Source organism: Phodopus roborovskii, unplaced genomic scaffold (assembly GCF_943737965.1).
Source record: "Phodopus roborovskii unplaced genomic scaffold, PHOROB, whole genome shotgun sequence".
In the NCBI taxonomy this organism is placed as follows: Eukaryota; Metazoa; Chordata; class Mammalia; order Rodentia; family Cricetidae; genus Phodopus; species Phodopus roborovskii.
The window spans coordinates 56,129,632-56,152,939 of record NW_026126480.1 but is presented as its reverse complement, the minus strand read 5'-3'; the positions used below and the strand labels follow the sequence as shown (position 1 = coordinate 56,152,939).

Below are 23,308 nucleotides of genomic sequence, written 5' to 3'. Positions count from 1 at the left end.
CAAGGTGTTCACAAATTTTGTTAGCCCTAAAAGGTTTTTATTACAAAACAGAAGAAATGCTGTCATCATCAGGACCTCCTGCTCAGAGCTTATGGAGAAAGAGAAAGAGGCCTGTCCCTGCTACATTGTCTCCAGCCCTGCAGCATTGTGACTTAGCTAGCACTCAGTTCATTACCATTAAGAACCAAGACAGTTCATTCCGCACTCTTTCTCCCTGCTTCTTTGTGATTAATTAGAAGGTTCCAGTATCAGATAAATAGAAAGGTTTTTTTGTTTGTTTTTTTTTTTTTTTTTTGAAACTGGATCTTATATACCCAGGCTGGACTTGAACTCATCATCTAGCTGAGGATAGCCTTGAACTCCTGTTACTCCTGCCCCCCCCCCCCAAGATGCAGAAATATAGCCACTTAAGAAGCTTTTTTATATGCTTTCTTAGCAAGGCCAGTCTCATTCTGGCCATTTGTTCTGTTTACATTTCTTCTTAGCAGTGCCCCCCACCCCAAGGTTTGAGGTTTGAAGACATTGGCCCTTCAGGGTTCTAGGCAGCCCAGAAAACTTCCCGCTGTCCCAGAAGAGTGCCCCTCCAGACCAAATGGATATGCTTGAGAATGAACTGGTGGTACTGGCTCTGGCTACCATCACAGATCTGCCCCCAGTGGTCACCTCTGAGATGGCGACCAGGACTCTTGCTTTTTCACCAGCATAGCTATTGGGTGGAGGAAGAGCTTATGAAGAGGGGGGAAGTTGGATCAGATCCCTTTTATCCCAGTCCATGAAAGCTCTGGGGCTCATTAAAGGGGGAATGCCATTTTTACTATATTCTATAAACTACATTCTGGATTAGGGATCTAGGTAAACCACCACTACTCAAAAAAAAAAAAAAAAAAAAAAAAAAAAAAAAACACACACACACACCAACAACAAGAAAACTCAGTTCTTGTATAAGTAGTGAGGCTTGGGAAGTTGCAAAACCCTTCTTCTAGTTCTCTGGCCCCCGCAGGGGAAAAAGTTCATTTCTGTCATCTTCCTGTATGGAAATGTATGGTTTAGAGCCCCTGATTTTGTTTCACAAAGACAGCGTGAGTGTGTGGAGGTGGATTTGATTAAAATTGGCATCAGCTATATATAGGAGTGGTTTCTTCTCTTGTTACCTCCGAGGCTCAGGAGAAAAGGCCTCTCCCCCAGTGCTGGCCCTCTGACCCGTAGATGTCACAAGATGGTATGGTGCCCTTTGAAGCTCCTCTCTGGTCACCAGGGCCACCTGACAGGTTTTGACTGTGAGCTGGCCGAGACGCTTAGTGCTGAATACTCAAGGACTCTGTGTGTGTCCCTTCTCCTGCAGAGGCACTTAACTACTGCTTGGAGGACCTCTAGATTTAGCTGGGTGTGTAAGAGGGCATGGTCTGAGCAGTAAGCTAGTGAACTACCCCTGCTCTAGCTCCCCTGTCTGCTCGTCTCTCCTCTCTTTGTGGGATTGCATTTGGTTCCTGGGGGGGGGGGGGATTAAGAAAAGAGAGAAACCCCACTAGGGTTCTTGTGGGGGCCTGAAGTAAGTTCATCAGGCAGGCATGAAATGAGCCCTGTGCTTTCTCTTCCAGCTATTCCGAGAAGTAAGAATAATGAAGGTTTTGAGTCATCCCAACATAGGTGAGAAGTGTTGTCATCTCTTTCTTCCTCCCCCTCAGCAAGGCTCCACATGCCCGCATCTACACACACATCCTTTCCCTATCACATTGCCTTGTGGATGATTCTGTCCTGGAGGGTTGTCACACTCAGCTTCTGAAGGCTCAGCTCACAGTTCAGCTGCCTCCTGGGCATGTCTGGACACAGCAGGTCCCAGCACAGCCTTTCTCTTGCAGTTAAGTTATTTGAAGTGATTGAGACTGAGAAGACGCTCTACCTTGTCATGGAGTATGCCAGTGGAGGTAGGTCTGATGTTGCCTCTTGCATTACCTCCCACCCCCATCTCTCTCCCCTCCCTGTTCTTCCCACACCCTCCACTTCCTCCCCTCTCACTGTACTCCACCATCTCATCTCTTGCAGGGGAGGTATTTGATTACCTGGTGGCCCATGGCAGGATGAAGGAAAAAGAAGCTCGAGCCAAATTCCGCCAGGTGGGTGTATCTCCACCTTTAGCTCTATGCCCAGCCCTCCCCTGTGGGATTTGGCACGGAAGAGGAGCTGCCTGAGTAGGTGGCCTTAGAAGGGGCTACTTTGAGCTTTGCTGGTCTGCTTGGTAACTTCAAAACAGGTCATCAGTGACAGCTCTGCCAATCCCTGTGGCTTACTCTCAGACACCCAAGCTAACCCTTCTTCCTTCCTTTCAGATAGTGTCTGCTGTGCAGTACTGTCACCAGAAGTTTATTGTTCATAGAGACCTAAAGGTGAGGTGTGTTGGTATCTCCTGTGCCTTCCTGAAGGCCTGCTTGTTCTCCTCCAGTTAAGCTCTGAGTATTCCAGAGCTCCGGCCATTGATTTTTTTTTTTTTTTCTTTTTAAAGATGATCTGGAAGTTTTTAGGAATGGCCTTGTACCCAGACTTAGGCTCCCACCATAGCACTAGCAAGCATAGAGTCTTTGCCCTTGCCCATACCTGTCAGGTATGGCAGGAATACTCCAGGCTTTCCTGGTCCTTGAGGCATCCTGGTGGCTGACCTAGGGAAAAGTGTATATGTGACTGATATCACAACTCCTGTCCAGCCTGTCTGGCAGATGGAGAAAGTTGTGAAACTAGAGATGACTTTTAGTGGCTCTCCCATTGCCCCGATCCTGCCTGCCTCTGTACCTTAAGGTTCTCTATATGGGGCTCTGATGCTTACCGTCTTACCTCTCAGGCAGAAAACCTCCTCTTGGATGCTGATATGAACATCAAGATTGCAGACTTCGGCTTTAGCAACGAATTTACCTTTGGGAACAAGCTGGATACTTTCTGTGGCAGCCCTCCTTATGCTGCTCCAGAACTCTTCCAAGGCAAAAAATATGACGGTCCTGAGGTGGATGTGTGGAGCCTGGGAGTCATCCTCTATACACTGGTCAGCGGGTCCCTGCCTTTTGATGGACAGAACCTCAAGGTGGAGTGAAGTGCAGCCTTAGATAATTGTTTTTCTTTTTCGTCTCTTCTTGGCCTCTGGTCTTCTCTCTGCCCACTCAAAAACTTTCTACTTGTCCGCATTTTTCTCAAGTTAGAGCTTCAGAGAAAGGCAGTTAAGTGGTCAATACATAGTTCATGCCTGTAATTTCTGCAGTGGAGAGGCCAGGACAAAAAGACTCAGAATGTCATGCCAGCCTAGGCTAGAGAATGAGAAATCTCTAAACAAACAAAAGGGGCTAGCAGGGTGGGTTGGTGGATAAAGCTTGAACCCCAGGACGCACGTAGTAGAGGTAGAGAACCTGACCTCGTGCAAGTTGTCCTTTGACCTCCACTCACATTGTAGTGCACACACCCCATCCACAAAATAAGTGTTATTTTTCTTTATTAAAAAAAAAAAGAGAGAGTCTTGACACATCAGAATTAGAGTGTAGATCCTGTCTTCAAAGAGACACTGTATGTCCACCTCTCTAAGGTGCACTGAGAGGTAGCTGGTGTGCAGGGCTTGATTGCCTCACTTGTGAGTTGCCGTGACCTGGGCTTTCTGCACTCTGTTTTCCATTGTCTGGATCCTGGATGTAAGACTTGTTTCCTCGGCCTGAGGGTAACTTCAGTTTTCCAACCGCAGGAGCTACGGGAGCGGGTACTGAGGGGAAAATACCGTATTCCATTCTACATGTCCACGGACTGTGAAAACCTGCTTAAGAAATTTCTCATACTTAATCCTAGTAAGAGAGGCACTTTAGAGGTGAGCAGCCTAGAACCCAGCTGGCCAGAAATCCTGGGGTTCCCACGGAGAACCCCATGCTGAGTTTCCTCCATCTCTGTGCTTTGCCCTTCTCTTTCTTCCTAGCAAATTATGAAAGATCGGTGGATGAATGTGGGGCATGAAGACGATGAGCTAAAGCCTTATGTGGAGCCACTCCCTGACTACAAGGATCCCCGGCGGACAGGTGAGGCTGTGCTGGCTGGGAGCTGGAGCCTGCCCACAGATGGAGATCAGCCTTAACTGTCCTTCCCTCCCCCAACCACCAGAGTTGATGGTGTCAATGGGTTACACACGAGAAGAGATCCAGGACTCGCTGGTGGGCCAGAGGTACAACGAAGTGATGGCCACCTATCTGCTTCTAGGCTACAAGAGCTCTGAGGTGCGTGCTTTCGGTTCTTATGCCCTGACCTGCCAACTGTGCTGTGGTAGCACCCAGTCTTTAGCCATGGCTGGATATGTTTCTTTGTGCCACAAGTCTGTCTTGGCTGTGGTTTCGGAAGTGTTGTGATTGTTCTTTTGCCAGTTTGGGTTCTAAGTGCCCACCTGTACTCATAATCTCCCACCTTGGTGGTGGTGGGGCTCTCACTTGGTTATCACATTAACCTGTTTTAGAGATCACCATGGCACTTGGCATGAGCCCCAGTTTCTCTGTAGGAAGGGATGGGTCTCTTAGTCTGAGTGTGTATGTTCTTGTGCGTGTGTTTATCTCTAGGTATGCAGGCATGAGTAGCCCTCCCTGAGGAAATGGTGACTTTCTGAGGAGTGTATGTCAGAGCATATGTGATTAAGGGCATCTGTCTATATTAGTCATGTGGGATGAAGTCTCTGTGTTAGGGCAGGGTGGAACATGCAAACATGTGCATCTGGAAGAATCTGCTTGGGATTTTCACTCTCCTTTGAAGCCATGCTTTCTATTCTTGCAGCTGGAAGGTGACACCATCACTTTGAAGCCCCGGCCTTCAGCTGATCTGACCAACAGTAGTGCCCCATCTCCATCCCACAAGGTTCAGCGCAGTGTCTCTGCCAACCCTAAGCAGCGGCGCTCCAGTGACCAGGGTATGTGCTCTTGGGAATTGAATGTCAGGGACAGCTTTCTCCTGAACCCTCATAGGTTCAGCTACATTTCAGTCCTGGTTCAGCTCCTTCATAATAGCATGGCTATGGGCTGGTTAATAACTTGCCTCCACTTCCGGGAAATGGGACTATGATGGTAAGGAAGTACCAAGCACGCAGCGAGTCTTCAGGCAGACTCCTACTCTTACACATTTCACCTTTTGCCCCATAGCCGTCCCTGCCATTCCCACCTCAAATTCCTACTCTAAGAAGACCCAGAGTAACAATGCAGAAAATAAGCGGCCTGAGGAAGAGACAGGGCGGAAAGCCAGCAGCACCGCCAAAGTGCCTGCCAGCCCTCTGCCTGGCGTAGAGAGGAAGAAGACCACTCCTACCCCCTCCACAGTAAGCCATGAGCTACCACCCCTCAGTCCTGGTGTTCCTTGGTGAGGGCTGGCCCGTGGCTCTACCTGAGCTTACTATAGAAAGTAGACTACAGAGCAGCTTGGGACAGGGCCTCCATGGCCCTGGAGAACATCATGGCTCCTGTGAGACAGCTCTTGCCCTCCCTTCCTCACAGAACAGCGTCCTCTCCACCAGCACAAACCGAAGCAGGAACTCCCCACTTTTGGACAGGGCCGGCCTTGGCCAGTCCTCTATCCAGAATGGTAAAGACAGGTGAGTATCTGGACTTGCCTGCCTTGCTCTTGGGGGCCACTCCTCACAGTGGGCAGTGATACCTGTCAGTGGCATCATCTTCTGCCTCTCCAGAGCAATGTCCCTGGAGTCCTGTCCTGGCCCTGTCCAGTCTAGCCATCCACCCTCCCTGCACCATGCCATCCTTCCTCCTGTCCTCTGCTCTTGACATTTGCCAAGCACAGGGTACCAGTAAGCAGCTCATCAGTCATCCTGCTTCTTGACCACACCAAGTCTAGAATTGTCCATCTGTCTAGGTACTGTACAGCTTCGTGTGTTTGGGCCCCCCGCCTGAGGACAGAGCCCAGAGTACCCATGGGGGACTCCCCAGTGAGGGCTTTATTGTGGCCTCAGAAGCAGAGTTCCCCACCTTGCCTGCCACCCTGTTTGGTGTGTTAACATTAACTGGTCCCACCTCTTTTGAGTTTAATGAGAATTTCTCCTCAGCAACATCCTATCCTTTGTATAGAGGGAAAATCCTTGTTCTCACATTTCCTGGGAGACTAGTGTGGCTTCCTGTCAGCTTCCCCTCATTTTTGGTTTTCTCTTCCCAGGCTCTGGCCTCCCTGGCTGCTTACTGACCTTGCCCTCCACTTCCAATGGCTTGTCCTTAGCTCTCACTGTCCTGGAGCCGCTCCCTGGGTCTGACCTGCATCCGCTGAGGCTACAGCTCTGACCCTGGCCCTGCCCTTGCTTCCTAACCCAGACTCTTATCTCACCCTTAATCCGGGCCTCTCCGCTGCTTTTGTCTCCTAGCCTAACCATGCCAGGGTCCCGGGCCTCCACGGCTTCTGCTTCTGCCGCAGTCTCTGCGGCCCGGGCCCGCCAGCACCAGAAATCCATGTCTGCCTCCGTACACCCCAACAAGGCCTCTGGGTTGCCCCCCACGGAGAGTAACTGTGAGGTGCCTCGGCCCAGGCAAGTGTGCTGGGGTAGCTAATGCACTTGTCCCCTGGCCTGCCCTGCCCTGCCCTGCCCTACAGCATCTTCCCACCTAGGGGACCTGATTTATTTTTGTCGTCTTAACTATAAAAAATAGCTCTGTTCCCTACAGAAAATAGAGGACACAAATGATAATAATGCCCTTTTTCCTCTAGCCCCCTCAGAATAGGAGTGCAGGAAGCTGCCCTGAAGCTCCAGAGGGAAGACGTTTTGTTCTACTCTGAACCTTATTAGCGTTCCTTAGGGACAGTCAGCTCTTGAGGGCTCTCCTTGTCCCCTTCAGGTCCAGGGCCTCTCTCTCCAGCCTATACTGCTTACATACATGCACCCTCCTTGTCCCTCCCCCCCCCCAAGACCATCTCACCATTGTCCTCAATGGTCAGTCCCTTCCTTCTGTGTCCTCTGTGATGGCTGCTTCCACCCTAGCATTCCCAATCCCCATCACAGGGCCTGCATGTGCTCAGTACTGGTGGCTCCCTGTACCTGACATGTGCCTTTGCCCCTACCTCTTTTCCCATAGCACAGCCCCCCAACGTGTCCCTGTCGCCTCCCCCTCCGCCCACAACATCAGCACCAGTGGTGGAGCCGCAGACAGAACCAATTTCCCCCGGGGTGTGTCCAGTCGGAGCACCTTCCATGCTGGCCAGCTCCGACAGGTGCGGGACCAGCAGAATCTACCCTATGGGGTAACCCCAGCCTCTCCCTCTGGCCATAGCCAGGGCAGGCGGGGGGCCTCTGGAAGCATCTTCAGCAAGTTCACCTCCAAGTTTGTTCGCAGGTGAGAGGGGCTGGAGCCAGGCCTTCCCACTTACATGGGGGTTGGGGTGGAGACAACAGAGCTGGGGTTGGTGCCTCAGCAGGGCTAAGACATAGGGTTGTTCTCAACATCTTAGGCATCTAGACTCATCCTCTTAGGCCTTTCCCCAGCACTTCTCAGGCACCCCTCATTTGATGGCCCCAAGCAGATGGGCGATGCCGCCTCCTCTCTAGGGGAGTGTGAACTCAGATGCTAAAATAAAAGCCCCCTCTTCTCTCCTGGGTTCCCATGGAAACTTATATTTGGTGACGCAGCTGCAAAGTCATGAGGCGTGAGCCAGGCTGGGTTGAAAGATTTTTCTAGTCTGTTCTTGCCCCCTTTGACCTCCTTCCCCTGTTACCCACCCCTAGATAGACTGTGGCTGGCTCTCACTGTTTTTCTGCCCCAGGCCTTCTCAGGGCAAAGCCCATAAATTAAATAGCTGTTGAGGGCTACAGGGGCCTTTCCTGCAGTGCCCGGGTTCCAGTGCCTTCCTGGCCTAGACCCAGTGGGGAAATCTCTTCATGAGGCTGAGCCCCCATCACAGAGATGAGTGGCCTGAGATGGCTCAGCCATGGGTTCCTCTGAGATACCCTGTCCCTGTTCAACCCTGGAGTCTAAACTGTTAGAACCAGGTGGGGCTTTTTGAGAGCCAGCCTGCCCATCCCTGCTGTTTGCCCTTCACCCATCCAAGCCGCCGACACGGGTGAGGCTGCAGGGGCGAACAGACCTGAAGTCCAGGACTCCAGTCTCGCTGAGCGGCTCTTCCGAACCTGAAAAGCCCACTCCCCACCTGCTCACCCACATACTGTCTTGTTGGTTTTTTGTTTTTTGTTTGTTTGTTTGTTTGATTGGGTTTTTTTATTTCTTTTTTTATTTTGTCTTTTTTGTTTGTTTTTTTTAGAAATCTGTCTTTCAGGTTTGCCAGAAGGTAGGCGTTGAGCCCTCTGTGTGTGTGTGTGTGTGTGTCTGTCTTTCTGTGTCTTTGTCGTGCCTCTGTCACTAACTCCCCTGTTGGCTGATGCTTCCTGTCTTTCTGCTGACCCTGTATATGTGGGCCTCCTGTCTGCTATCTTAAAGGGATGAAGACTTCTCTGGTGGGGTCTCAGCCCCAAGCTGACCTCCCTGCCCCTTCACACTGGCAGGACTTGGAATGCATGTTCTCCTGAGAGGACATTTTGGTTCATTCAGAGCAAATGGCTTTCAAAGTGAGGGGCCTCCTTGGGTCTGCAGGTGCATGGCCTCAGAAGAGAAGAGACCTCAGGTTTCTCCCTTTAAGATTGTCTCCTCATACCCAACCAGGTTTGGGTCACGTTGGGCTCCCTTTCTGGCCCTTTCCCCTGTTGTTTGCATGTGCTACAAGTAACCTCCACGGGTTTGAGGTGCATCTGGAATGATGTCTCATTTGGGGGTGTCCTGGGCTTGCTGGACCTCAGGGCTGTGACCTATTTCCCCTGTACTATGCCATGAAAGGACTTTGGAGGTACTATAGGGACATTAGGGTCCCTTGGCTAGCCTGACTCCTCCAGGCCCCAGAAGACTTTGCCTCATAGATGCAATACAGCGCCCCCTTCTGGTGGGTGCTACAGAACTGACCTAGCCCACCCTGGCACAGCATCTGGGCGCTTACGCTCCTCTCCTCTGGGCTGTTTCCTCCAGATGTCGCCTGAGCCTGCCAAAGAGCCAGGAGCTGGATATTCTCAGGCAGGGGTCCACACCCTGCTCCTGCATCTCCCTTCCTGGGACAGAGCCTGGCTTGTTGAGCCTGGCCATGTCCTCTGCAGGCCTAGGTACGCCAGCTACTGAGCTGCAGACGGAGGGCCAGATTGGGAGCTCTGGGTTTGCTTGGCAGGTGCCTTGGCTCCCACATGAGGGATAGATGGGCCAGATGGGATCTTGAGACATCCCTACGCACCCACCCTACCCCAGCTCACTGCATGGCTGGCAGGGCCTGCCCCATAGGGGCCTGGAGAGAGCAGCTGGAGCCCGTCCTTTGCACACGCGGGCCCTGCTCACAGCCTGCTCCTTGGCATCTGTGTCTTGTGTCTTCTTGCTCCTTTTACATGTGCTGCTGCTGCTCTCTCCTCCTTCTTGTCCCTCCTCTTCCCTACAGCCCCCAGAATCCCAGCTCCAGGCACTCATCTTCCTGGCAGGAGCTGGAGAAGCCGCTCAGCGGGGCCAGACCTCTTTCTCACCTCCCTAGGGCCCTGCCTAGCCGTTGCCTTGTATGAGCAGCCAGTCCAGCATCACAGTGACCTTGCCCACTGGGCCACAGGCACCTACCCCAGGTGTTTACCTAACAACTCCAGAGGTCTTGACACAGTGCGCCCTGTAAGAGGCTTTCACAGTCTCTCTTCCAAGACAGACAGAATGGCCTTTACCTCCATCTTCATTCTGCCACCCTGGTTGTTGGCACAAAAATTTGTTCCCAGCCCGCATTCCAGTAGTGACTTGAGCCTGGCTGTGGGCTGGAAGGGGAGCTCCTGGTGCTGGGCTGTGTGCTGGGTACGAGAGCCTATACAGCAGCACCCTCCTCCCCCAGAGCTGAGCTCTGGGAGTGTGGGGAGGGACAGCCCCCTGCTGGGGCTCCCTGTCAGAAAGGGGCAATCTAGCTGCTAGAGTGAGGTACTGCCAAGCCAAGTTGGCCTGTAGACGACTGGCAAGTAGCTTTTGGGTTTGGGTCCTGCCCACCCACTGGTGGCATGTCCCTAGACCCAACCTCACCTGGGTCTGCAGGGTGGAAGGAGCAAGAGGCCCCAGACTAAACTCTGCCTCGCTCTGTTTTTTGAGGAACCTGAATGAACCTGAAAACAAAGACCGAGTGGAGACGCTCAGGTGAGAGGGCTGGAGCCAGCACTCCTGGCCCTGCCCAGGCCACCGGGCTTGCCACGGCCGCCTGCTCCTCTCTTCCTCCTGCCACTGGCTCTTTCTCTGGCAATTCTGCCCTGCCTCCCTCTTGGGAGCTCCCTTTCCTCAGAGAATTTCCCTTTCCCACGCCCACCTGCAGTGGTTCTGGGCCTGCCTCAGGTCCTGGTGCTTTATGGAGCCAGAGCCCTGGCAGGGCAGGGGCACTCCAGGTTCCCACACTGCTGGCCTTGCTGCTCGGCCTCATCACCCTCAAGGAGGACAGTCTGCTTGGTGCTGCTCAGTTCTCTTGTTTCCTGCCTGATCCCCAAGAACAGAACCAGTTAACAGCATGGAACTGTTACTCTGCCCCAACTGGCCTCTTGTCACCCGCCATCCTGAGGGATGAGCCAGAGGCCTCCCGTGTGCCATCCAGGGAAGGGACTAGCTGCTCCCTCTTCCAACTGCCGCTGTATTCCTCTCTGCTTCTCTGTGGCCTCAGGGTCTGCCTGCCAGGGTGGCTCTCTCACGGGTGGGATGTGTCAGCCCCCATCTTACCCCTCCCTCTACCCTCTCCACAGACCCCACGTGGTAGGCGGTGGAGGCAATGACAAGGAAAAGGAAGAGTTTCGGGAGGCCAAGCCTCGTTCCCTGCGCTTCACCTGGAGCATGAAGACCACGAGCTCTATGGAGCCCAATGAGATGATGCGGGAGATCCGAAAGGTGCTGGACGCCAACAGCTGCCAAAGCGAGCTGCACGAGCGGTACATGCTGCTGTGCATGCACGGCACCCCAGGCCACGAGAACTTTGTGCAGTGGGAGATGGAGGTGTGCAAACTGCCTCGGTTATCTCTCAACGGCGTTCGGTTTAAGCGGATATCAGGCACCTCCATGGCCTTCAAAAACATTGCCTCCAAAATAGCCAACGAGCTGAAGCTTTAACAGGCTGTCAGGAGGGGGGCAGCAGAGACCCACCTGTGGACTTGGCTTCCTGGGCCAACCCTGCATCCCCCTGGGAGAAACTGCAGGACGAACTGGTGTGTCTCCCCTGCTGGCACTTGTCCCCTTCCAGGCCCTTCTCGGTTTTTTTCTTCCATGTTTGTGGGGGATGGGAAATGGTTCTTCCTCCCTCACATTCACCCCTGCCCAGAAGTCCCTCCTTCCTCTCTTCCCCTACAGGAGGCAAGGGAAGGGATGGGGGGGGCAGGGCTCCCCCTCGGTACTGCGGTTGCACAGAGTATTTCGCCTAAACCAAGAAAATTTTTATTACCAAAAAGAAAAAAAGAAAAAAAAATTTCTCCCAGCGGCCACCTTTCCTCCCTGCCCCATTGGGACAGTCAAGACTGGATCTGTGGGGTTCCTGGGAGGGTGGCTCAGGGCTGGAACACTCTCAGGCAAGAGTGGTGGAGTTCCCTGGCAGGCCCTCCGCCAGGCCCACTTTGGGCTTCTCCTCTCTCCCAACTCCTTTCCCCTCCAAGCGACCCACCAGAGGTGGCCTTCCCTTGCCCCACCCAGGCCTTTGGGCTACAGGCCTTTACCGGGGCCCGGTGGGGGTACGGCACAGCTTTGGTGAGGGTGAGCGGTGGGACCCTGGCTCCCTCCATACCGTATCCTCTGCTCTCCTTCCCTAGAGCTGGGCATTTCCTTCAATGAGCTGCTGTGGGGAATGTTTGTTCCCCTCCTCAGAAGTCTGTGCCATCTTCTCCCACCTTCCCAGCGGAAAGTGGAGCTACCCCAGTACTGGGAGAGGGGAGGGAGAGGGGCCTGGGCTCTCAACCCCCTTGGGAACAGGGACACAGGCTTCTCCGTTCTGGGCGTCTTTGTCTGAAAGCACAGCCCCTCACCCCCCCATCCCCCCTTCCCCTTCCTTGGCATTAGTCTGGGCACCGTCGTCATCTCTCAGCCTTGCCTTTTCTTCCTGGCGCTGCCGCCCCCCCTCTCAGGAGACTGTCCAGGGCCTCCATGGCTGCCTGGCGGAAGGCTGGATCGGGCGGCAGGTCCAGGAGCCTCTGTCCTCCATAGGGTGGGACAGAGTGACTCCCGCTTGCTAATAACCTCTAAGGCCAGTGTATGAATGGGTGGCTCTAGGCGCTTGGCTGGTGGCGGCCACTGCATCCCTTAATTTATTTCTCTGCTGTTTCAGTTCTTGAGAAATTGGGGGAGTCTTACAGAGGCTGCCCTACCCTCACCTGAGTTGTACATTTTTTTTTTTTGTGATGGGTTTTTTTTTTTTTATTTTTTTTTCTTTTTGATTTACAATGACTCCACCCTTAGCCCCAGTGTCTTGTGTCACCACCACCCCCCACCCTCACCCATTCATCGCCCTGGCTCCCAGACCAGGCCAGACTCACCTACAGGTTGAGTTTTTGGGTTCCAGGAAGGGACCTTGCCAACCTCAACCCTCCAGCCCCATGCTCCACTGGCTATGGCTCAGACCAAGGGCTCCTCCCCACCACCCCTCCCCTTGCCCTATGGAACAGCCCGGGTGCTCCAAGGGGGCCAGGAGGGCATGGCTTGGCTCCCAGCGAATGGGGTGGGGGCTGGGGCACCCAGGCAAGGTGGCCCCTCCCTGCCTAGCCCCCTCTTCCCCTACCCTGCACTTAGTTTCTCCTCTGGATCAAACACGTAATAAAGAGAATGTTTGGAATCTGAGCTGCTGCCTCCTGTTCCTTCTCCCTGCTGGGCAGGGACCCAGTACCCCCTGGGCAAAATGTGGCCTAGCCTGCCTGCCTCGCAGGAGAGAATTGGTTGCTGTCTAGGTCCAGGGAGAGGCCAGCACTGGATGGCCAGTTCCCTTCCACCCTGGCAAAGACATGGAGACTCATACATTAAGAGGTTGCATTTATTTCTTTTTTTAAAAAAAAAAACAAAAAACAAAAAACATTGAAAAATAAACCCATGTCTGTGTAAGTCCCCAACCCTCCTTTCTCCAAGTTTCTTGGGGGTGGACAAAGTGGGCCCCCTAATAGTTGCTGGCCATTCTTCCTGCCAGGTCTCTGGCCTTCCCACCCCAATCCCCTCTCCACTGCACCTGACTTATTGCTAAAAGGAGGGAAAGGGTTATGAGGCCAGCTAACACCCCAACTGTCCTCTTCCCCCAACCCCCCACACTAAAGTCACTACCCCCACCCAAAGGTAGGCCCAGAGGCCAAGCCCTTGGCAGGCAGACAGGCAGGCAGGCAGGCAGGCAGGCAAGGAGGCAGCCATTCCAGTCACAGCCAGGAATCAGTCCCTACAGGCCTTGAGAGCTCTAGCCCCTGGCTGGGGGTTGACAAGCTCAGCTGCCAAGAACACATGCAGAACCCACAGGTCCAAGCTGTGCCAAATGGCAGCTCTGGGTCTTTGAAAGACCTGGCAAAGGCCCTAGTCCCGTCTGTCCTTAGTGATGCTAAAGATCAGGAGCCTCTGGGCAGTGAAGGATCCAGGGCTCAAATTGAGGGTGCAGGGGGCTCCAAGGGGGCTCCAACCAGGGTAGGTGGAGGCTGTGGACCAGGGCGGGCACTGTGGCGAGAGGCAGCCAGGGCAGGGCGGATGAGAGGTGGTGGGGGCTGGTTGGGGGCCAGCCGAGGCTGCAGGAAGCGGCCCTGTTGCAGGGGAGGTGGCTGGCGGAGCAGTGTGGGAGCTGTGGGCAGAGGGGGCCTCAGCAGTGGAGGTGGCTGGGAAAGCGAGGTGGGGGGTGGAGGCGGGGGTGGTGCAGGGGGTACTGATCGGGGTACTGATGTGGAGACAGATGTAATCTGGACCTGAGGGGAGAGAAAAGGGTGAGGAGGCTGCTCCTGCATGTGCTTGGCAGCCCTAACTCACCTCTCCTCTGAAGATGCCCCCCACCCCCACCCCCCCTGCCCCCATCTCACCTCATCATCATCTTCTAGGGCTGGGGCTGGCACAGGAGCCCCTCGCTTGGCCTCTTCCATGGGGACTGGAGCTGCAGGGGCCCCGTCCTGCTCAGCCTCCCATTCCTGCAACACCTCCTCTAGGTTGAAGCGTCGGCGGTAACTCACAAAGAAGGTCTTCACCTGGGTCAGAGTCTTGTTCCCAATCACCTCTGCAATAGCGCCAAAGTCTTTGCCATATCTACGAATAGCTGTAAGGGTCAAAAAGGGCAGCAGACTGTAAATGCCCCCCCAGAACTATTTATTTCCCCTCCACTTCAACTCCCGGAAAGGTAAGAAGTCTCTAGGGTTCTCAGTTCTTGCCACGGCCTGACCCACCTTGTACAGCCAGAAGTTGCTCATCTGTGGTCCAGCGGGAGTTGAACTTAGTATTGGCCTGAAAAGCAAGAAATATAAATAACTTATATTAAAAATATGTAAAGGGAAGGAGGGAACAGAGATGGTTTAGTGGTTAGGAACACTGGCTGCTTGAGCAGAGAGCCTGTGCTCAGTTCCCAGCTCCCACACAAGCACCCACTCAAGGCTCACAGCCATTTGAAACTCCAGCTCTAGGGTATCTGGTGCCCTCTTGTGGGTTGCATAGACAGCATGTATACATGTGTTGCACTAACAAAGTCGTAGACAAAAATTTATGCACATGAAAAGAAATAATCTTTAAAAAACAAAGATAAATAAAAATAGGTATTTGGAGCTGGTTAGATGTCTCAGCAGTAAAAGGCTTCTGCCTTCAAGCCTGATGACCTGAGTTTATCCCCAAGATCCACAACATGGAAAGAGAAAACCAACTCCTACAAATTATCCTCCAACTTCCACATTTACACCATGGCACATGTCATCTGCCACCCCACCTAACTCCACCCCAACCCAAGTTAATAAATGTGAAAAAGTGTTCTGTAAAAATGTCTTCCTAGAAGCAGGGCAGTGGTGGCACCCACCTTTAATCCCAGCACTCAGGAGATAACAGGCAGTCGATCTCTGTGAGTTCGAGGCCAGCCTGGTCTACAAGAGCTAGTTCCAGGACAGTCTCCAAAGCCAGAGAAACCTTGTCTCAAAACACCATTTCGGTCCTGCCTCTAAGGAAAACCCCCTTTTGCACTCAAATATAACAGCCTTACCTCAGGGGGGCGAAGAGGGTCAATGCCACCCTCTAGTGCTTGGCGGAGGCTGCTATTGGTCTGCTTCATGCTCTGAACCTACAGAAGCCAAGAAGGAGAAAGAGCATGGACCTCTGCATCCCAGGAGGCCAACACCACCTCCTCTCCCAGGCCCTTCCTCAGTAGAGCAATGTGCTACTACCACCATCCAGCCCATTCCTCCCTCAAGATGATTTGCCCATGTTGGGACTTTCATGTTTGTTTGTTTGTTTGTTTGTTTGTTGAGAGAACCACAGCCCATGCTATCCTCAAAGTTGCTATAGAGTCAAGACTGGCCTTGAACTCCCAATTCTCCTGCCTCTGCCTCCCAAGTGTTGGGTTTACTGCTGCTTGCCACGAGGACAAGGGGTGAAACAGTGCTTGTGAAAGTGTGAAAGTGCTTGTGCCACAAAGCCTGATAACCCGAGTTTGATCCTCAGAACTCGTGTAAGGGTAGGAGAGGGCCACTGTGAGCACATGGCACCCATGCCCACATATGCATCATACACAAAATACTCTACATACCCTAAAAGGAACTTGCCACCAATCCTGACCTAAGTTTGATTCCCAGGACCTATGAGTAGAGAGAACCAACTCCACAAGCTGTCTGACCTCCGCACTATGGCATGTGTGAGCCCCTGCCCCACATACAAAATAATGACAAAAAAATAAGACAAGGTGGTCTCACGTGTCCCCAGACAGCCTCAAATTCACTATGCAGCCAAGGACAGCTGCCGAGCTAGAGAGTAGCTCAGTTGATAGATAGTGCTTGCCCAGTATGCATGCTCCCCAGCACTTCACAAACAGCAAGATAGTACACGCCTGTAATCCTAGCACTGGGGGTAGGGGGTGCAGGCAGGAGTCAGAAATCCAAGGTTACCCTCTAATACAGAGCAAGTTTGAGACTAGCCTGGTATACATGAGACCCTGTTCCCTACTCCCCCAGAAAAAGGCCAGGTGGCCAGACAAGCAGGTAAAAGTACTTGCCACGAAGCCCTACAATTTGAGTTTGTTCCCCAGAACTCATGTAAAGGTAGAAATAGAGAACCACATGAACACCAAAGCATACGTATCCATGCACCTATCATACATGTGCACACCTGAACACACACAAAAAACAAAAGAATGTCAAGCTATCCTGAGTCCTTGATAGTGTGACAGAGCTAAGCTTGGCACTGCATCATTTCTCTTAACACCTCACAGGTCTCAGGACCTGACAGTCCCCTCTGCATGGCCCTTTCCCTGGGCCCCTACCTGGCGCTTAAGAGAGATGAGCTGTGAGTCGAGACCTCGGAGCGTGAGGCTAGCAAGGTCTGGGCTCCCTGATACTGCAGTGAGGCCTTCAGGGCTCAGGTACATGCCCTTGGGTGGGCGTCTCCGAGTTCGTAGTGGGTGATGGCGGTACTGAGACACCTGAATCTCCTTCTTCCCAGGACCAGGCCGGGCATTCAGAGGTCGAGATGGCAGAGGCTGAAGGGACATAAAGAACACTGTGTATTTCTGAGGACAAGTTGGGGGGGAGACAGGACAGAACAGCTGGGGACCTCACCTCTCGCTTGGGGTCTCCAGGGTCTGGCTCTCCCTCACTCACAGCTCCTCGTCCCTCTTCAAGCTCATCACTGCTGACACAGATCCAGGAAGAAAATGAGGGGAGGCCCAACCCAAAATACTGCCAGCCCCCCACCAACAACAACAACCCCACCTGTCTTCTTTGTCCTTTCGGCCACCCAGCCGCCTGGCCTGTCTGTCCATCACACTAGTTCGACTTCGGGTCTTCTTCCAAGAGTAGTAATACTTCACCAGGCTGGGAATCAGCTTGTCAGGTAGCTGGGGAGGCAAGGCCAGAAACAGGAGTCCACCTGAGACTCTGGCCCCAAGCATACTTTCTGGGACTAAAGGGCTGAGAGCTCTGAATGGGCCATGGACACAGTCCTACCATCTGCTGGATCCTCTGGAAACACTTGCCATGGAAACCAAAGGCCTGCTCAAACAGCACCTTGTCCTCTACTGTCCACTCATCGGGGAAAGGAGTGAAGTTGGCTAGATCAGCCAGAGATTTCTCCACATCATGTTTATGCCACAGAAGCATGCCGAGTGCCTGGGCCAGGACACACAAGCAGCTCAGGTTCTGCGCCCATACTGTTCTGCCCTGTCCCACTCCCATCCCTCAGGGACCTCCAGCCCACCTGCTCAATGTTGTAGCCATGCTTCTCCTTGGCCATGGCAATGTACTTGTCAACTGCAGGGGGAAGGAGTGGGGTCACAGAGGGTAAGCCCCTCCAAAGCAAGGACCACTTGTCAGGCTACAGCCCCCTTCTTTATACTGCCCAGGCTGGTCTCAAGCTCCTAGGCTGTGGCAATGCTCCTACTTCATGTAGGGTAGGTGGGACTAGCAGCCCACTCCTAAGGAAGAGCTGGAGCCCTGCTCCCAAGACTGAGCCTGACCAGGGCCCACCCCACTCACGTTTGGCATCCGATACACAGTGGTTGGGTGACCACACCAACATCCCCTTCAACTCCTTGTTACTATAGCGCGCTGGGCTCTCTGAAAGGCAAAAGAGGAGAATTAGCCCTGTGGCACTCAGGACAGGAGACCACTAAGCAACACAGTCAGATAATCTGAGAGGTGAGGCCCAGGAGGGAAGGAGGAGCAGAGACCCAGACAGGAAGGCAGAGCAGGAAAAGTAACAGTGCCACGGGGCCACCCACCCCGCCCACTGCCTGTCCCTCAAGCATGAGCCAGCCAAGAGTAAGAGTTCCCAGGTGGGGCTGCAGGCCAAGCCATCAGCCTCCACCCCTCCCTCTATGTCTGTCCTGCCACTCACCAGGCTTGCACTCCGGAATTACTGCTTGGTAATTGGTTCCAACACGGATCATGCTGTCTGTGGAGCCAGGGGAGGCAGTCAAGACTCCAGGGAAGTGGGGGGAAGGATATGGCGGGGGAGGTAGCTGATCTGGAGTTCTCCTTCCTGACCACTCAAGGCCCCCACCACCCAGGAGACTCACTTTTCCCTGAGACAGAGGGGACTGGAAGAGAGACCCTGCCTAGTCATGGCCATTGGGGGGAGGGGGTTAAGAGGACAGTTTTAAAGCCCAGGCCAGAGCAAAGTGCTTTGTTCTGGTTGGGGGGTGGAGGCTTGGAGAGCTGCCCCTAGACCTGGACCACATCCTTGCAGGGAACCCGGGGCTCCTCCGCGCCACATGAGCTTCACAGCTCCACATGGAGGTGTCTTTCCAGCCCCTGGCCCAATCAGGCCTCAGTCCCCTGCAAGGTGACAAGGTATGACGGACCCACTACATCCAAGTGAAGCACCCTAAGCTCCCTCAGCGACTGAGGGCAAAGGGGAGGTAGGTGGCCAGCGGCCCAGGCTGTTGATTCCCCGTGCCGGCAGCCCCAAGCATGAGAAAGCAAAGGCTGCAAATCAGGAGCGCCAGAAACCATCTGTGGTTTGCAACTCTCCCCTTCCCCACCTTTCGCGTCCCCTCCCCAGGCTAGCGCGCCTTTAACCCTAGGCCACCGGGCTCACCGTGCGAGTGCTCCTCCTCGCTGCTGTCATCCTCCGAGTGCGGCTGTCCGCCGTTGGGTGCCGTCTTGGCCCGACTTCGGGACAGGATCCCGGAGCCCGCATTGGGCTTCTCCATCACCGAGGGCATTACCCCGCCCGGCTGCCCCGGGGGGCGCAGGAGCCCTTGGAGAGCGTCGGAGCTTGCCGCGCTTGCCTCGAGTGCCGCGCCCGGCCCGGCCTGGAGAGGTCGCCACTGAGGCTACGAGAGGCGGGAGGTCAGCGTGGCTAGGGTCCGAGAGGTCGGGGCCCCGGAGGGCTTGCTGCCCTAGCGCTCACTGAGACCCCCACGACGAGGACGGCTGAAAAGTTTGTGAAGAAGTGAGGGTATGTGGGGGACGGCGCGGCTGGGGGCACACTCGCTCCGTGCGCCCCTCGGGGTTGGGGCTCCCCAGGGAGGAGTCGGGGCGCGCTGCCCTCGGGGAGCCCCGGAGCCGCGCCGCGCGCCTACCCACGCCGTTCGGCCGGCGAAGGCTGCCGCACAGTGGATGCCGCTGCGGGCTCCGCACCCCTCGGCTGTGCTGAGGATGCCCAGTCCCCAGTGGGGGAATCCTGCCCAGCCGGACCCCACGGCAGCCACGCCAGCCCGCGGGGGCCCCGGCGGCGGGACGGCGCGCACGGCGTGCGGCGCTGGAGCAGAGTTGCCGGGAGGCGGGCGGAGCGCAGCCGCGGGCGCCGCCTCGCACCCTCCCCGGCGCGCTCGCTCGCCCCGCCGCGCTCGCGCTACCGCCGCTCGCTCGCCCGCTCTCCGCCGCCGCTCGCTCCTCGCGCACACAATGAAGCTGCTGGCAGGGAAGTAGTGCCGGCTGCGGCCTCAGCACCCCTCCCCCAGTCGATGCCTCCGCCAGCTGAACATCTGGCCCTGGGGTGGGAGGGAGGGCCCTGGGGGCGGGGCCTAGGGCCGGGGCTAGACCTCCAGGAGGTGGGGTCAGGACCATGATGGGGCGTGCGTACCCCCCCCCGGGACAGCCCCTAGTGTCTCTGAGCTCTCTGACTTGGCCTCCGTAGGTAGACCTCAGTGCCCCCCAGGAGAAGCCCCGGGGTCAGCCCCACCCACAAGCACACCGGCTCCACACACTAGTGGGCTCCGATTACTGTGGTCTGCCCCAGGGGCCCAGAGGCCGCCTGTCCGCCCGCCCGGGTGGAGCCCAGCTTTTCCTTCCATTTCTCTTCCTGCCAAGGAACTCCCTGCCCCCCTTCCACAGGGGAACCCCCCCTTTCATGCGCCCTTGGGGGCCAAAGCGGATGGGAGGCCGGACAGGCACGAGATGAATTTCTCCAAGAGCTACTGGGCCAGAACCTGACTTCTGCTGGATCTGTAGGTTCCCAGGGGTCACCCTAGTGTCTCTTAACTGCTGTAGTCTGCGCCCCCAAAACAGTGGTACCGAAGAGGAATGGGTATGGAAGCAATAGGGCAAAGTCTGGGCTCACGGGGACGAGTCCCCGCTTGATTCACTGTCACCCCAGCTGGAAGCAACATCCCCCTCCCCCCGGACAGGCACGGGCAGAGTGACAGACAGGGAAGCCGGTTGGGAGGCACAGACGGAGTTGGGGGAGGGGGTGGGCAGAGACTTTCAAAGCCAGACCCAGCCACCCTGCCAGGCACACAAAGAGCCAGCGCACTCACCGGCAGCAGCTCGAAGCCTCCGAGCTGCGCCCGTGCCCATCCCCGCCGCCTGGGGCACGTGCTGCAGCGCACACAGGCCGAAGCCCCCGCCCGCCGCCCCTCCCACGGGGAGCCTCGGACTCCTGGACACGCCTCTATCCAGGCACACTCCGCTATGCCCAGATCGAGCTTAGCCTGCACTCTCCTTCCCTTCCTTGGCCACTCTGTAATCAGATTCCTAAATTTAGAAGCAGCCCTGGCCCCAACCGGGGAACCCCGCCCCCACCCACTGGCTGTGGCGGACCGGCCGGGGTCCTGCGGTCAGGCCATGACCTGGCTGGGGCGTCCTGTTCTTTGGGGTTCCTTGCTGAGCCGGCCGAGGCAGACACGACCCCACCCGACTTCGGCACTAACTATCGGGCCACATAGGGCCACCCAGTCAGCGGCCACGTTGCCCGCCACACCTCGGTCCAGAGTGATGGGGCCTTTTTCCTCCCTTTAAATCATGAGCTGGGCACCAAGCCCCAGGATGGAGAGATCTGAGACAAAGAAAGAATGAGCCAGAGGCGATCTGACCTGAAGGGGATCTATTCCAACAGGCAAAGTGACTTCTGGTGACCCCTAGAAATGAGTGACAGGGAGCTAGACCTGTCTCCAACACCTCTATCTGCCCTTTAGGGAGGTGTTCCTATTTCTATGCCTTTGCCTAGCTGGTAGCCATTGTGCACACCACACTCTCCTATGATGGCGTCTTTCTTGCTTCAGGCAGCCATTAGTCAAGGCTTCCATTGGCTCCCTCATGTTTTACTTGCCTCCTTCCACACTAGAACCTAGGATCCTAGGCCAAGATCCCACCCCACCGCAGGCCTCAAGCATCAAGCTTAGTTCTTGTCTCCTTCCTCCAGGGCTGCCCCAAGTGCCCTGGCACAAGGCCTAGCAAGGGTCCCAAGCCACTGGCTTCCTTTCTGTCCTACAGCCACTCCTCCCACAGCTAGGACCCAATTCTGTTCTCACTTATCCCTGGAGCCAGCCCTGATCGCCTCCCCCCCTCCCCAAACGCACACCAAAGGAAGATCCTCCCCTGGGGTGGGGGCAGGGCAAGGAGGTTTTATTATTTATTTGTGAGGCTATCTGATGTAGTGAATCTAATGCCAAGGAGTTGAGACACAACACAAGAGGGGCATCAGAAGAGTTTGGGGACAACTGTGGGGACCACAGGGTTCAGAGAGGTGGCTGGTTCCTAGTGATCAATTTCATCCCCAGGCTTCAAGGGCACAGGGGAGCGGCAAGGCCCCACCCCTCCCACCTGCTGCAGCCGCCCCCTCCCCAGCTGGCCCCCTCTTTTGTGCTAAGGCACACAAAGGACAAGGGGCCCTGGCCGGTCTGGCCATCTGCTCCCGGCAGCCTGGAGGCTCTTAAAGAGACAGCTCCCCCTCCCTGCAGCCCTAGGACTGTGGGGTGTGGCTATGCCACAGGACCCAGTCGCCACAGTACCCCAGGTCCCACCCACCTTTCTCTAGTCCCCACGTCCTAAGGTCAGGAATATTCTTCCCTCAGATGTGGGGTGCAGAATGCCACGTGGGCAGGAATATGGGGTGTGATAAGGAAGTGAGGCAGCCAGGGACCAGCCCCTCCTCTCATGCAGCAGGCGGGCTGCAAGAACTGGGTCCCTCACCTCCCTGAGGCCACCTGCAAGCTTGTCGAGAGCTCAGGTCTCCCGGGAATGCTCTCCCGCCATTTTGACGGATGAGCTTCCACTCTTGGCCCACAGGGAGGGAAGGTGAACACAACAGCGCCCTACCTTCTTCTAGGGGATGCAAGCCAGGGCACAGGCTGCCTCACAGAAAGCCCAAGCCCACAATCAGGCACATTTGTCCCCTGTGCTCTTCCAGATGAAGGAACTGGGGCTCTGCTAGGTCCCAAACAGGCTTCTGCCTGAAGCTTGCCTCCCTTGCCTAGGCCCTGAAAGGCTCCTGGGCTCTCAGATCCCCAGGAAAGCCTGCTCTAGCCCAGCCTCCCAGAACAACTCATTAATTTACTCCTCAGTTCACAGACATAAACGTGCTTGATAGCTTGTATCATTGTGTTCACTGCTGTGTTCTTAGAGCCTAGCATACAGCAGGCACTCAGCATTTGCTGAAGGAAACAACAGACATCTGGAGCCCACAGCCTTTCCCCTTAGCTGGGCTCCTGTGTGCTAGACCTGCTGGGCATCTTGCCTCCTCCTCTTCAAGGTGAGGCAGAGGGACAAGGGCTGAACAGGGATGCTGGGAAGGAAAAGGGTGACCTTGGGTGAGCCACCGGGCCTCCCCTCCTCTCAAAGGCGGGGGCAGCTCCAGCCAATCCCTAATCTGCCAGCCCTGCTAGACAGACTGGGACTGTCCGGAGAAGAGGCTGGAGGCTGGCTGCTGTGGTGTGGTGCCTGGGACCCTCGCCAGGCGCTCAGTGGCCACAGCCAAGGGGCTAAACTTAGGGAGGGAAGCAGCCTGGTAGGCCTGGAGTGGAGGAAGGAGAGTGGCAGGACCCAGGCAGAGACCTGGTTAAGCAACCTGGAAGGGGAAATGCTCCCCTGTTTGGAGGAGGTGGGCATGGGAGGTGCCCCAGGAAGGAGCATGGGGAGTTCTCCCTACCCGCTTCAGTACTCTTTAGACAGAATTCCTCCTTCAGAGCCCCTAGGGGCCTTCTGGCCTGCTGGGGACCCAGGGTGACTCCTCTGCATCTCAGAGCCCTATTGGTGATTTGGTGATCACCACTCCCTCTAGTAACACCCACCCCACCCCCTCTGTGAGAAAAAAAAATGCTGAATGGTGCCCATCCAGTGTTTGGCACCACCTCAGCTCAGAGGCTGAAGGAGGCTCTGGACCAAGCAGAAGTAGCTATGAAGTCTGAGAGTTGGACCCCAGGCTTCCTGACCCTCAGGGCCAGG

The 23,308-nt window shown here is 55.3% G+C and overlaps 2 protein-coding genes across 13 annotated transcripts in view; one reads left to right on the top strand and one right to left on the bottom strand.

Moving 5' to 3' along the window:
- Positions 1-12,473, top strand: part of Mark2 (microtubule affinity regulating kinase 2) — a 64,879-nt gene extending 52,406 nt beyond the window's left edge. For 4 of the 12 annotated variants that reach the window (XM_051193836.1, XM_051193829.1, XM_051193834.1 and 1 more), the window contains 16 exons: positions 1,599-1,647; positions 1,860-1,925; positions 2,044-2,114; positions 2,328-2,384; positions 2,834-3,070; positions 3,716-3,835; positions 3,941-4,040; positions 4,123-4,235; positions 4,780-4,912; positions 5,142-5,314; positions 5,490-5,587; positions 6,362-6,523; positions 7,068-7,325; positions 8,248-8,274; positions 10,134-10,178; positions 10,769-12,473. In XM_051193836.1, the coding sequence (XP_051049793.1) occupies positions 1,599-1,647; positions 1,860-1,925; positions 2,044-2,114; positions 2,328-2,384; positions 2,834-3,070; positions 3,716-3,835; positions 3,941-4,040; positions 4,123-4,235; positions 4,780-4,912; positions 5,142-5,314; positions 5,490-5,587; positions 6,362-6,523; positions 7,068-7,325; positions 8,248-8,274; positions 10,134-10,178; positions 10,769-11,129 (2,070 nt within the window). In that variant the 3' untranslated portion in view covers positions 11,130-12,473. Of the gene's footprint in view, positions 1-1,598; positions 1,648-1,859; positions 1,926-2,043; positions 2,115-2,327; positions 2,385-2,833; positions 3,071-3,715; positions 3,836-3,940; positions 4,041-4,122; positions 4,236-4,779; positions 4,913-5,141; positions 5,315-5,489; positions 5,588-6,361; positions 6,524-7,067; positions 7,326-8,247; positions 8,275-9,002; positions 9,134-10,133; positions 10,179-10,768 lie in introns of all 12 variants that reach the window. The other 8 variants (XM_051193832.1, XM_051193824.1, XM_051193827.1 and 5 more) reach the window with 8 other exon arrangements.
- Positions 12,474-13,296: 823 nt separating this feature from the next.
- Positions 13,297-20,549, bottom strand: Rcor2 (REST corepressor 2). The gene is made up of 13 exons (XM_051193844.1): positions 20,404-20,549; positions 18,741-18,978; positions 18,039-18,095; positions 17,678-17,758; positions 17,400-17,452; positions 17,150-17,311; positions 16,916-17,040; positions 16,763-16,832; positions 16,468-16,683; positions 15,196-15,273; positions 14,399-14,456; positions 14,042-14,271; positions 13,297-13,930 (listed from the first exon to the last, which is right to left on the bottom strand). Exons 2-13 carry the CDS (start codon positions 18,865-18,867, stop codon positions 13,616-13,618), a joined length of 1,572 nt encoding a protein of 523 aa, XP_051049801.1. The 5' UTR covers positions 18,868-18,978; positions 20,404-20,549; the 3' UTR covers positions 13,297-13,615.
- Between the last annotated feature and the right edge of the window lie 2,759 nt (positions 20,550-23,308).